The following is a 14,146-nucleotide window of genomic DNA, read 5'->3' on the forward strand; positions in this document are numbered from 1 at the left end:
TTTATCATGTGGGTGACTTTATATTTATTCTCCAGGAGAAATTTCAAATGCCTAATTCTCTCCATAATTAGATTGTTATCAAAACTAAATATGCACTACTTATCAATCAAAACAACTTTAATTTTTCAAATCTAGTAGAGCATGCTTGTGGGATGGCAAATCTGCAAAGACAGAGGGGTTCAAAGACTTACCGGCGGTCAGAGACAGAGAAAAAAGGCTCCGATGAGTCGGTGACAGACTCACATGCAACAACGACGGCGACCAAGTGATGATTCTGTAGAAGAACAAGAGAAGAACTTAGATCCACAATGATGGAGAGACAGAGAGCACGAGAGAGCAAGAGAGAGAGAGAGAGAGAGGAACTTATAGAGCTGTGTGAGCTGAGTAGCGAGGGCGAGGAGTTGCGCGACTGAGCAGCGAGGGCGAGGAGTTGTGCGGCTGAGCAGTAACGGGCCGATGGCAAGCGGGAGGTGAGCAGCGACAGCAAGGAGCAGTGGGACTAAGTGGTGACGCCCCGAAATTGCGACGACGGCAATGAGCTGCGGAGCGACGGCACAATGGCTGGGAGGGGATGAGAGGCTGAGCTGAGGAGCAAGGAGCTTTGGTTCTATGCCTATGAGGAAGAAGACGACCAACTAGGGATTTGGGGACTTGGGATCTGATGGTTGGTGAACTGGAGGCAAACCCTAATCTCACTCTCATAAAAACATATATATATTAAGTACTCCGGGGTGGGTTTACCCTGACCCGACCCCGCCCCGCCCCGCTAAACTACCCGCCCCGCCCTCGGGTCGGGTTTAAACCTGCCCCGCGTGGGTAGAGGCCGGTCGGATACCCGCGGATTCGGGTACTCCTGCCACCCCTAAATGGATGTGACTTACCCATATAAAATCTCTTCAAGATCTTTTCTGTGTATGTTGTTTGATGAATAAAGATCCCTTTTTTGTATGCTCAATTTGCAGGTCGAGACAAAATTTAGTCTTTCCGAAATCTTTCATCTTAAACTCTTCTTTTAGAGCTTTTATAGTTGTTGGAATCTCTTCAGGAGTTCCAATGATATTTAAATCATCAAGGTACACAACAATTATAATGAATCCAGGTGCATATTTTTTTTTTATGAAAACACATGGACAGATATCATCATTCTTGAATTCGTTTTTTGGCCAGATACTCAGTAAGACGATTATACCACATTCATCTAGATTGCTTCAAATTATATAAAGATATTTACAATTTGACTAAGTATAACCCTTGTGAATATTCATTGGATGGTTTAGATATCTTTAGTCTTTAAGGGACTTTCATATAGATATCACGATCTAATGATCCATATAAATAAGCTGTTACCACATCCATTAAATGCATTTGTAGTTTATGATATGCGAATAAACTGACCAAATAATGCAATGTTATTGTATCCACTATAGGAGAATATGTTTTTTCATAATCTATACCAGGCTTTTGTGAAAAATCTTGTGCCACAAGTCGAGCCTTGTAGCATACAACTTCATTTTTCTCATTTCGTTTTCTCACAAATACCCACCTGTATCCAACAGGTTTTACATCTTCTGATGTACGGACTACAGGTCCAAAGACTTCACGTTTTGCAAGTGAGTCTAACTTAGCCTTCATAGCTTCTTCCCATTTTGGCCAATCATTCATTTGTCGACATTCTTCAATTATTCTTGGCTCAAGATCCTTACTTTGATGCATGATATTTAATGCCATATTATATGCAAATATTCATTGACAATTGTCTTATTTCGCTCCCATTTTTCTCCTATAAAGACGTAATTTATCGAGATTTCATCATTTTCACAATTTTCAGGTACCTGAACGTCTTCTAGCGTTAAAATTATATCAGAATTTTGGACAACTGCATGTGTCTTTATTATGTCTTTATCTTTTTCAACAGAAGTAGTATTTACCTCTTTTCTTTTTCGAGGATTTTTGCTTTTGGAACCGACATGCTTGCCACGCTTCTGACGTGAATTTGCTTCGGTGGCAATTTGTCTGACTGGGTCATCAATTCGAATTGGAGCATTTTCAGTCAGTATATAGGATTTAGTTATCCTTTTCGTATCAGAAAATGCATCGGGCAATTTATTTGCTATTCTTCGCAAATGTATAATCTTTTGAACTTCTAGTTCTCATTTCCCTGATCAAGGATCTAAATGCATTAAGGATGATATATTCCAATTAAGTTCCTTTTCATGAAACTTTTTCTCTCCCCCTAATATTGGAAATTTTGATTCATTAAAATGACAATCCGCAAATCGGGCTTTAAATGCATCTCTAGTTTGTATCTCAAGATACCTTACTATAGAGGGAGAATCATATCCAACCTATATCCCCAATTTTTTTGGGGTCCCATTTTGGTGCAAAAAAGTGGTGCAATGGGAACATATATCACACACTCGAATATTCTTAAATGAGAAGCATTTGGCTGCTGACCAAAAGCTAATTGCATAGGAGAAAACTGATGATAACTTATTGGCCTCAAACAAATAAGTGTTGCGGTATGTAAAATAGCATGCCCCCAAATCGAGGTTGGGAGATTTGTTCTAATAAGTAAGGGTCTAGCAATTAATTGGAGGCGTTTAATAAGTGATTCTGCTAATTCATTTTGTGTGTGAACATGAACTACTAGATGTTCAACGCTTATTCCATTAGCCATACAATAAGTATCAAAGGCTTGGGAGGTAAATTCACCAGCATTATCAAGACGAACTGCTTTGATTGGATTTTCTGGAAACTGTGCTTTTAATCAAATAATTTGAGCAAGTAATCTCGCAGACGCTAGGTTGCGAGATAATAAGCACACATGTGACCATTTTGAAGATGCGTCTATTAGAATCATAAAATATCTAAAAGATCCACATGGTGGATGAATATGTTCACATATATCGCCTTGAATCATTTCTAGGAATTCAGATGACTCAAATCCAATCTTTATTTGTGATAGCCTTAAAATTAGTTTTCCTTGAGAACATGCACCACAACAAAATTCACTAGATTTAAGAATCTTATGGCTCTTTAGTGAATGTCCATGGGAGTTTTCAATAATTCTCCGCATCATGGTTATTCCCGGATGACCCAATCGATCATGCCAAGTTATGAATTCATTTGGGTTAGTAAACTTCTGGTTTACAATGGCATGTGATTCAATTGCACTAATTTTGGTATAATATAACCTAGATGAAAGTGATGGTAACTTTTCTAATATAACCTTTTTATTTGAATCATGAGTTGTTATACAAAAGTACTCATAATTTTTCTTACTCATAGTTTCAATATGATATCCATTTCGGCGAATATCTTTGAAGCTTAATAAGTTTCTCAAAGACTAGTAGACAATAGTTCATTATTTTTTATGAATTTTGTTCCCCTAGAAAATAAAATTATATCTCTTTCGGAGCCTTCTATCACATTGCCTCAGTCGATAATAGTATTACCATATTCTTCTTTTGGCACAAGATGAGCAAAGAATATATTACTTTTGAGAATGGTGTGCGAACTTGCACTATTCGTAACGTATACATCTTCACTATATATCCTTACCATTTTTTTCAAAGACAAATAATAATAAAATGAGTAGAAAAATTTATGCAGTAAAATTATTTTTTTGATTGAAAATATTTTTCTAAGAATTATAGTATATACTAAAAATTTTATTATTATTATTATCTTGGCACATTTAGTAATCTTGAAATTCATAAATATAAATATTTTATCAAACGTTATTTATATACATCACACTTGAAATTCAAATGCATAGAAAATAAAATTTAACAAGAAGCTTCTTACATTATTTATTTACATGAATACTTAACAAACTCACATATTAAACTTTTTCATCGTTGATCAAATGGTCAATATTTTTTTCAGGATCCTCAAAGAAATTAGATACATCATAATGAGTGGTGTAATTTTCAGCATCATCTGAAACAAAATTCGACTCCTTTCTTTTGTCGTCTCTCTTCAAAGATACTTGATAAAAATCAACTAGGTGTCTTGGAGTATGACAGGTACGTGACCAATGGCCTTTTCCACCATAACAAAAATATTTATCATCTGTTGATTTATTTTACCCATTGTTTCTTTCTTTATCCTACTTCTGGTAAGATCCTTTCTTGTGAACATAATTTTTTTCCTTCTATAATTTTTCTTGTTACCAAAATCTTGTCATTTACCTCTTCTGTGATAATAATTTGTCGCATTTACGGGCTCTTAATAATTTTTATTACTCCTTTTGTATTGTAGTAAATAATATCTTTGAATAATTGAGCCCTTAGGAGCCATGAAATTTTAATGTTCGTTTTAGCAAATAGGCCATTAAAACAAAAATGGTGGAGAGAAATGAAATGGTTGGTAGTTGGTATTGCATTATGACTTGGTAAGAGTTTGTCCATAATTTAAATTAATTCCAATTAAGAAAGCTAGTTCTGATTCTGAAAGTACTACAGAAAAAATGTTCTCTTGTCCAACCTACTTCAATTTGTATTAACATCAAAGTCTGAGAAACATCATCTTATTATGTATAACTTAAATTAGTTGTGACTTGTACTAAGAACAACATTAACATTAACATATTAAAAATATAACTATTCATATAACATCTTTTCTTAGCATAAATAATTCCACTCCATTACATTGTACAGCGATTTCAAACTTCAAAGTTTTGAAGAAAGGGAAAAGCAGTTGAAAGAAAGAAACAGCTGTTTATCAAGATAACAAGATGACGATGACGACGATGATATAAGATAGTGAAAAAATAGTTAGTCCGATGCATATTAGAAGATATTCAATGTGCAGCATCTTCTTCCTGGCAGAATTTAGTGTACTCCTTTGGTCCCAGCAAGGAATCCAATTCAGCTGGACTATTTGGCTTTACTTTTATCATCCATCCACCTTCGTACGGGCTCGAGTTTATCTTCATTAATGTCACAATAAGCATCATTGTTAGTCTGCTAATTAATATATATTGACTGAGTAAGTAACTAACATATACATACCAGGCCAGGGGTTTCCTTGAGAGAAGCGTTAACCTCAATGATTTCACCAGAGATTGGAGAGTTGACATCACTGGTTGCCTTTACACTCTCAACGGCTCCAAAGCTGCCTCCTTGTTTCACTGAACCACCTGGTTCAGGCAGATCTACAAACACAACCTCTCCAAGATGGTCCTGATTATGCAAATTCAATTTGTTGAATTCATTACTTCAATTTCATTGGAAATAACTCTATGTGTAGTAATAACAAACCTGAGCATGGTCAGTGATTCCAATGGTGGCCACTGAGCCTTCATGTTTGACCCATTCATGTGAGTTTGCGTACTTGAGTCCATCCAACACTGCAAACATGATAATTAATTAAGCAAAACAAACATGAACGAACAGAATAGAGTGTATGGTAGAATGTTATATATACCGGTAGAGAAGCATCTGGAGAGAGAGAAGGGAGATGGGAGGTGATGAGTTCTACAAGCTGCTGAAGATAGTTTGAGTACATTTGCAGTTGAAGAAGCCCACAGCCTGAGTGCCATGGTTCTAAGAAGAATATGATAGAGAGATACGTGTGTCTGTTTTATCTCTGGCAAATTTTTCTCTTTATCTTGGATGTATGGTAGCCAGCCAATACCTCATCCTTATACTTTTTGTTTCCACCGTCTCCTTTATCTTATGTTTCTTTAATGTTATCCATAAAACATATGTTACTATTACTCTCTTTAAATACACTTTAGACGAATTTAATTCTTATCAACCAATTGCTTCCTTCACAGGACAGAACCACAGTCAAGACTAACGCCTTCTTTCATTGTTGGGCTCTCAAAGCCCACTATACACTTTAGACAAGAAAAAAATAGGTCTTAGACAGTTTCATCTTTCTATGACATATAAATTGAAAGAAAAAAAAATTAAGAATCTGTAGAGAGTTCGAATGTGCATTCAGCAACTCATTGGTCAGCGATAAATTGTTAAATGGAGCTTAAATTCGCAGCAGATTAAACTTTAACCTGTTAAAGAATACCGTGGACAATCAAATAAAATTTTGATAATAACAAAAAAACGAATTCATAGTTATTATTTTAAAATTTTAATTAACAATCTAAAAAGAGTTATGGCCATAATCTTGAACAAGACATAACTATACATTATATTTTCTCTTTTATTACTCTAAATTTTCTCTATATTTATTTCCCTGTTCATATAAAAATTTAGTTATCTCAAATCATATATTTGTCCATTAATATATCAAATTTTTACAGCAAAAAAAATAGGCTTTATGGATTCAGAAGATTGCAATCATTTGAGCCAAAGCAAATATCATGCAACGTTGGCCTATACTCAATTCCCAAAGTATAAATGTACAGCTTTTTTATTGTTTGAAATACCTTTGCTTCAAGTTCCAACAGCACCCACTATCTTCAAATTTTAAATGGTTTTGGCTCTCACTCACTTTTCTCTCCTGAGTTATTAATTAAGTTGAAAATATTTAAATTTGTTTTTAGATTAGTAAAGTAAAGTTTAACTTTTGATAGTGAAAATGTAAAGCACGTCCATATGCATTTGTGCATGTTTGAATTAAAGTTTGTAAATAACAGTTTGTATAAAATTATTTTTATAAAATTAATTTTAAATAAAAGTATCATTTTTAAGTAAAAATTTACTAAAGAACGTGAATTTAAATTATTATTTTATTATTTTATTTTAAATATTTAAATAAATTTTATGAACCAATTTTATAATAAAAATTAATATTTAATTATTAAATTAAAAATAATATATTAAAATTTACAAAATATATTTTATATCAAAAACAAAAATAATATATGAATAATATATCAAAATATACTTTATTAAATTATATTATTCATAATTTTGTTTAATACTCTAAGTACTCTTTTATTTAATACTATTTTAAATTATAAATTTTAATTATTTATCATTTTATTATTAGTTATAATTAATTTTTTATTTATTTTATTCTTTTTAATAGGATCAATAATTTATATTATAACAAAATTATAATAATAAACTAATATACAAGTATTACACTCACAAATTTTAACAGAGGCAAACCAAAAATAAAAAAAAATTTATTCATAACAAAAAATACAAATTTTATAAAAAAATATAATTATATATTTAAAAGATTTGAGTACTAAAGAAATTACAAAAAGAGAAATAAAGAGTAGAATTGATATATAAGAAAAAATAAATATTCCAATATGATTTTTTAAACGTAGAAGTTATAACTTCTGACTTTTTATAAACGCGTTGAGAACATAAAATTACTTTTACAGTTTAGAATAAAAAACATTCAAACATAAAAAGAAGACGTTCAATACACTCAAACCTATTTTTTTTAGGTTTAATTACTCTGTTAGTCTCTATAGTTTCGTAAAATTTTTAATTAGGTTCCTATCTTTTTTTTTAAATTGGGTCACTGCACTAATTTTTTTTTTAATTAAGTCCCTCTTAATAGTAATTAACTTAATTTTATAGGGATCAAACTAAAAAAAAGAATTAGTATAAGGACCTAAATAAAAGAAAAAAAGTATAGGGAACCAATTAAAAAAAATTTTAGTGCAAAGACTCAATTGAAAAAAAAAAGTATAAAAACATAATTAAAAATTTCGAAAAATTATAAAAACCAAACAGAATAATTAATTTTTTTTAATGCTAAAATTAAACACAGCTTTAGAAATTAAAACACCGACTCACTCTTACGTCAGTTATGTCGATGAGGGATCACCAAACAATGACGTAATAATAAAAATTTAATTTTAATATATTATTAATATAAAATAATTTTTTATGTATATCTAATTATATAATATTACATGTGTATTTGCTTGCTTTACTAAGGACTCCAATAAGAATTGTATGTCTTATTCTTTACTAGTAATGACAGTAGTAGCAATCATCATTATTATCCATATATAGTGAGGTTCCAATTAATTGATTTGACTCATATTGTTGTTAATAACTGTTTAACATGGCATGAAAAAGTTTAAAATACTTTTCAATTTTTTGTTTGTAAAATAGATTAATTTATCTTAAAATTCATTTATATATTAGAACATAGGCAATGAAGTTGTTAATTAGGATTTAAAGTTAAGTCACTAGAATTTGACTTACTTTGATTTTAAAACTAACTTTATTATGAAATATAGTGTCTATTTTATCTATATAATAATAAACAATATAATGTACCCCATACCTGAATTTAATTTACTTTTCTTTCAAAACATCTCTGATCAACAATTCAACACAAACATGCTCATGCAATGAAAATGCTCATATCATTGAAGACTGCAGGAGCAAAATCTCATTGAGTGAGATTTGGTATCTCGTCAACCACCAATCAAATAAAATTATGTCACATATTATTTGTTTTTACCCTGATTTATTATTACACGTGATCTGATAAACTACGATTATGTGAATTTTTATAAGATTAGTAATTTTGTTTTAGAATTATTTATTTAATATTATAAGAACAACAAATTTTTGTCTTATTAAATGGAATCGACTACATTATTGTTTAATATTAATTGAATAAAAAATATATAGTTTCGCTAAATTAACATGTAGAAGTGAAAGAAAAAAAATAGAAAAATAAATTTAAATTGGCCTCTCAATTTTTAAATTGATAAGGTTAGCCATTTCGATTTTAAATCATTATAAAATAAGCCTCTGATTCCGAGAAGAGCACTTGTTACAACGCATGTGTAACTTGTGGGGTTGTAAGGAAGGTACCTTCACAGTTAAATACCTTGGAATTCCCTTGGGTGCTAACTCAAAGTTGGTCAATACCTGAAAGCCTATAATTGACAAGATAGAAGAGAAACTAAGCCTATCGAAAGCTAAGGTACTAAACAAAACCGGGAAGCTAGTGCTTATCAAGTTAGTGTTAAATAGTTTGCCGGTGTATTACTTAAGCTTGTATAAGATGGCGAAGGCGGTTGCGGAGAAATTAATTTTCTTGCAGAGAAGGTTTCTTTGGAGCAAGGAGGATGGCAGGAATGGTATGGCATTGGTTCGATGGGAGTTGGTGCAGGCCCCAAAGAGGTTAGGTGGTTTGGGAGTGGGAGACGCTATGATTCAAAACACTGCACTCTTGTTTAAGTGGTGGTGGCAATTTGCGAAGGAAGAGTGTCCTTTGTGAAAAAAGGTGGTATGCTCCTGTAATAATCTGAAGCAGGATGAGTTACTGGCCACTCAGATGTTACCTACTAGAGGAGACTATTGGAAGGATATATGCCAGATACAGATAACAGATCAATTATTAAGGGATAAGATGATTACAAGTTTGTCCATGGAGGTTGGTGATGGTCGCCGGACTCGATTCTGGGAGGATGTTTGTCTACATTGTGGTGCCTTGAAAGATCGGTTCCCCCGCTTATTCTCTGTTTCAAACCAGTGTGGTTCTTTTATTGGGGATTGTGGATTTTGGGATGTTCTAGAGTGGGTGTGGAACTTCCTACGGAGGAGAGAGCTCTTCGAGTGGGAATTGGGACTTGTGGATCAGTTGCATGAGACTTTGCGACCTGTGAAGCTAGTAAACACTGAGGAGGATAGAGTGGTGTGGAAATATGATAGATTTTGTATTTATTCGACTAACTCTTTTGTGCAGGTGCTACAAGAAGGAATGCTTGGAGAGGATATTACCAGCTACAGCTTCACTAGCTCCATTTAAAAAAGTTTAGTTCCACCAAAAGTAGAGCTGTTTACCTGGTTTGTACTGATAGGCGGGGTGAACACGAAGGAAATGCTGAGTCGATTTGGGATCCTCAATCAGGAGGATACGAGGTGCGTCTTATGCAACAGGAATGTTGAGCAGGTCCATCACTTGTTTTTTGGATGCGATTTTGCCTGATAGGTGTGGAATGCTTGAATATTTGTGTTTGGCCGACTATGGTCTCTTCCGGAATTGATGAAGGACCACTTTCTAAGCTGGACAGAAGAACCGCGTAGGAAGGGGGATCATAAGCAGCGGTTGAGGTGTTTCTGTGCCGTCATCTAGAACATTTGGATGGAAAGAAATATGAGGATATTTCAGAATGAAAGTAGAGGTGTCAAAGAAATCATCAATATGTCCTTGCTTAGCGTTAAAGAGTGGGAAGATGTGTGTTCTTCATGTTGTTGATGGCTATACTGGAGATGACATGAAAAGCTTCTTTATGTTGTGTTTGCTTTAGATGTTGTTCATTTGCTTGTTTTTATGTTTGCTCCACTTTATTGTCTTGAACTCCTTTATTTCAAAAAAAAAAAATGAAATAAGCCATCTCCTTCAACTAATCAGTCAATGAGATTAACAATTTTTTTTCCAGAATCTTAACTATCATGTGACATATTATTAGGTAAGTTGATATGATACCTAAAAAAATGTTTCATGCAATTCCTAACTACTAAAATAAAAATACAAAAATACGAGTTTTTGTAACTTTATAATGAATAAAATAGTTAACTAAAATTGTGAATTAACATGAAATAATCATATAACTAAATTATATTCTTATAAAAAAGACTAAGATTTAGTTTTTCTAATCATTAAAAGTTATCACGATATAACATTAAAATTTAATAGCACAAAATAATTTTTAAATTAGTCTACCAAATTGATTGAAACATTTTTTTGTGATATGCAATGCCAGCTTATCTAATAATATGTCTCGCAATAGTTAAGGTTCTAATGAGATTTTCGTTAATGTCATTGAAGTATCAATTGATGAAGAAATTAATTTGGTTGATAATTTAAAATAAAAAAAATTAATTTGATTATTTAAAAATTGAAAAATTATATTTTTATATTGATGTTACACATCTTAAGTACAAAAGATGGATAAAAAATAATCACAAAGATTAGATATTGTACACCGAAATGTGTAATACTTTAAAAAAAAAAAACTCGAATGTATCCAAAATAAATTATATCTACATGAGTTGTATAGATTTAAAATGTTGTACACCTGAAATCAGGAAAAAACAATTTTAAATTTAATTGGTTGATATCTCTGAGCATACATATATGGTCAACTTGCCATATGTTTTTAAAAATATGCAAACAAACTCTCCAAACTACCAAATTCTTTCCAAATGAAAAACACATCTCAGCTGCACTAAAATATAAGTGCGAATGTGTTGATCTCGGGTGTTGAGACTTGATAATAAGGTAAAATTTAAGTGTAGTCGATTTCACATAAAGTTGATAGTTGAGAGTCATTAGATAAAAATTTAGTTAAGTTATCTAACGACTCTCAGTTATTAACTTTAGGTGAAATCGACTACATCTGAATTTCCGTTCGATAATAAAGGAATTTTTCTATCACATCCTAATTGCACGTCACGCAAATAGAGATTTATTATATATTTCGAGTATACTTAAGATTGGTTTAAAATTTCATATTTTTTGTTTCAAGTGTATACCACTTGAGATCTAATTTGATTAAGACCGCAATCTCAATATATGATATGTGACACATATAATAATAAATATTTTATGGATTATATATTTTGATAAATAAAATATTTAATTAATTTAAATAAAAAAAATTATGTTAGCAAAATATGTACTGCCTAATTTGATTGTTATATCTCTATTTATTATTATTTGATAAGAAATAAAAAGATGAGTAAGACAATTACGGTGCGTAGGCCAATAACGAAAGAAACCAACATGAGCAAGCTAAGAGCCTAAGACCCTTAAGAAAAAAGTCCAAATTTCAGATCACTTGTCCTTATGCTGTCATGTGAGACTCTGAGATGGAGAATGAATTATATTTTACATGACAAATTAGGAGTGTCTTTAACCATAGGGTATCAAACTGATAATTACTATGGCCATGTGGATATGTAAAGATCTATTAGGCTGCTATTGTTTTTTAGACAGGACAAAGACATATAAACAGTAAGTATTTAAATTAAAAAGTGTTTGAATAGAAAAATATGAATATTAGATACTGAACTTTTAGAATAATTTTTTTCCTGTTTATTTTTAAATAAAAGACAATGATAGACATATAATTTAAAAAAGTGGATATAAATTTTTAATTTTTTTTAGATAATTTTTGTTATTTTATTATTATCCTTTTTATCATATCATTTAAGAAAGTAGATATGAATTTTTAATTATTTTTTATAGATAATTTTTATTATTTTATTATTATCCTTTTTATTCTCTTACGAGAAAACTCTAATTTAAACTTTTTATCTGTATCGTTGTTTTTAGAGAGATATTTTCTTTTTTTTGCTCTTTCTTTATCTCTGTGTTTTTTTTTTCTCTATGTTTTTCTTCTTCTTTCAATTAGAGTAAAAAAATTAAATTTAAAACGTATTGAATCTTTCAATTTACATAATTAAAAATTTAGAAGCAAAAAAATAAATAAATAAATAAATACAAAATAATTATATCCACACAGTTTTAAATGTTGGTTGGTTTCGGTAGACTTGATGAGCGAAAAAGAAGACATCTACAACAACGTATTCCTCTAATCCCTTCTTCGCGAGTAGTGGTTGGCGGAGAAGAGAGTGTACTTGTGCTGGTGGTGGGTTGCACTCATTTCAAAAGTTTTAACTGATGAGAAAAGATAACACTAATGGTTATATTTGTAATATTTTCTAAACCTCCATTGTACACATTGTACAAATATTTCATTGACTTTCTATACCTTTTCTTTTGTATAATATTTTAGTCTTATTTATGTGTATGAAAATATAATACTAAATATTATATTAGTATCTTATACATTATATTTAAACATAATATATAAAAAATAAATTTTAATGTCTTTATTCTATTGTTTTGAATATACTACTCTATCGTGTCTAATAAACACAGTTTTAGACTTACCTAGATGCATGAGTTATTAATTTTTTTTCTTTTTGAAAGCTTTCTAAAAAGGTCAATGACATATAGGTCTTTTTTTTTTAATACACTTAGTTCTTTGACTTCTTTCAATTAAATATTTTTTAAAATCTAATTAGAATTTTTGTACTACAAGTCTACAATATCGATATAGATCTTTTTTATATTGAATATTCATTCACATAGTTGTATAACATTGTTTTGAAGTATAAAAGGAGTGGGCAACGGCGCATCAAGGAGGTTGAAACGGGTTGAAGTGTATTCGGACAGACCTATCTTAATTTCTAGAAACAAATACTTTAGTTCGGAATTTAATCTGATTTTAGATGATTACAATTCGAAAATTTTGAGTCAATTAAATTTAGATTAGATAATATATATGTTTAAGAAGGTATAGTGTGATGTAGAGCTTAAAGCCATAATTTATTAAACATTTCCCTTACACGTATGTTATATTAAATTATTTTAATTTAATACAAAAGTAATATTTTATAATATGTAAAAGTATTGCTTAAAACATAAAAGTCTAACCATTCAACTAAAATTGAACTTCTAGTACTTGGGAGAAATTTTTATTTTGAAAATATACTATTTTTACTCATAAATATTCATAAGTCAAAATATTAGCATAATTATTCACACACAAAATTGAAACTAATATTCTATTCTAAAAAATAAACTCTATATAATAAAAATATCTAAATCCTAAAAAATTATTTTAATTCTAAATTATCCTTGTTAATATTATCACCGCCACTATTATTATCGTCCAAAAATCTCTTCTTTTTTTTCATTTTCTTTTTTTCTTTTTTACCGTTTTCCATCAAAATTAGGATATTTAATAAAATGCTTTTCTTTCATCTTCACTCACTTAAAAGAGAATAAAAAAATTTTTGGTTTCAGTATTTTAAAGTTTAATTTTGAATCTTCTTTTTTTCATTCTACCGTTTATATTCGAAGATATGAAGATTGAGAATTTTAAATTTAAAAATGATTGAGGATCGGAGAGCACACTAATAATTTAAAGTGTTATTACATAGTAGAGAGTCTAAAGCCATGAAATTTTAACATAGAGAGAAGAAGAGTTGATTAAATTAAGAGTGGTTTTCAAAATGGTCAGAGGCCACACTTGAGATGGTATAGTTATATCCAACTACTTGTTCTATTAATGAGAAAACTCCAATGCCATGCTTAAATATGATGCACAAGAACAAGAGAAGCAAGGTAGCTCTTCTTTTATTCCTACTTCTTATTCTATTATTTAGTGCGTGTT

The 14,146-nt window shown here is 30.5% G+C and overlaps 1 protein-coding gene across 1 annotated transcript; it reads right to left on the minus strand.

Annotated features, from left to right (window-relative positions):
* Positions 1-4,607: 4,607 nt before the first annotated feature.
* LOC107487580 (glycine cleavage system H protein, mitochondrial) lies at positions 4,608-5,634 on the minus strand. Its single transcript, XM_016108244.3, has 4 exons — positions 5,431-5,634; positions 5,265-5,353; positions 5,016-5,186; positions 4,608-4,933 (listed from the first exon to the last, which is right to left on the minus strand). Exons 1-4 carry the CDS (start codon positions 5,543-5,545, stop codon positions 4,805-4,807), a joined length of 504 nt encoding a protein of 167 aa, XP_015963730.1. The 5' UTR covers positions 5,546-5,634; the 3' UTR covers positions 4,608-4,804.
* Between the last annotated feature and the right edge of the window lie 8,512 nt (positions 5,635-14,146).

The sequence above is a fragment of the Arachis duranensis genome, chromosome 5 (assembly GCF_000817695.3).
Source record: "Arachis duranensis cultivar V14167 chromosome 5, aradu.V14167.gnm2.J7QH, whole genome shotgun sequence".
Taxonomy (NCBI): Eukaryota; Viridiplantae; Streptophyta; class Magnoliopsida; order Fabales; family Fabaceae; genus Arachis; species Arachis duranensis.

What these genes read in the sequence shown, in the direction of transcription:
- LOC107487580 (XM_016108244.3), bottom strand. Translation starts at nt 5,545, where the DNA reads ATGGCACTCAGGCTGTGGGCTTCTTCAACTGCAAATGTACTCAAACTA. An exon ending in CTCCAGATGCTTCTCTACCG is followed by an intron (nt 5,354 to 5,430) that starts GTATATATAACA and finishes TCATGTTTGCAG; the next exon opens with TGTTGGATGGACTCAAGTAC. An exon ending in TCAAGGAAACCCCTGGCCTG is followed by an intron (nt 4,934 to 5,015) that starts GTATGTATATGT and finishes ACATTAATGAAG; the next exon opens with ATAAACTCGAGCCCGTACGA.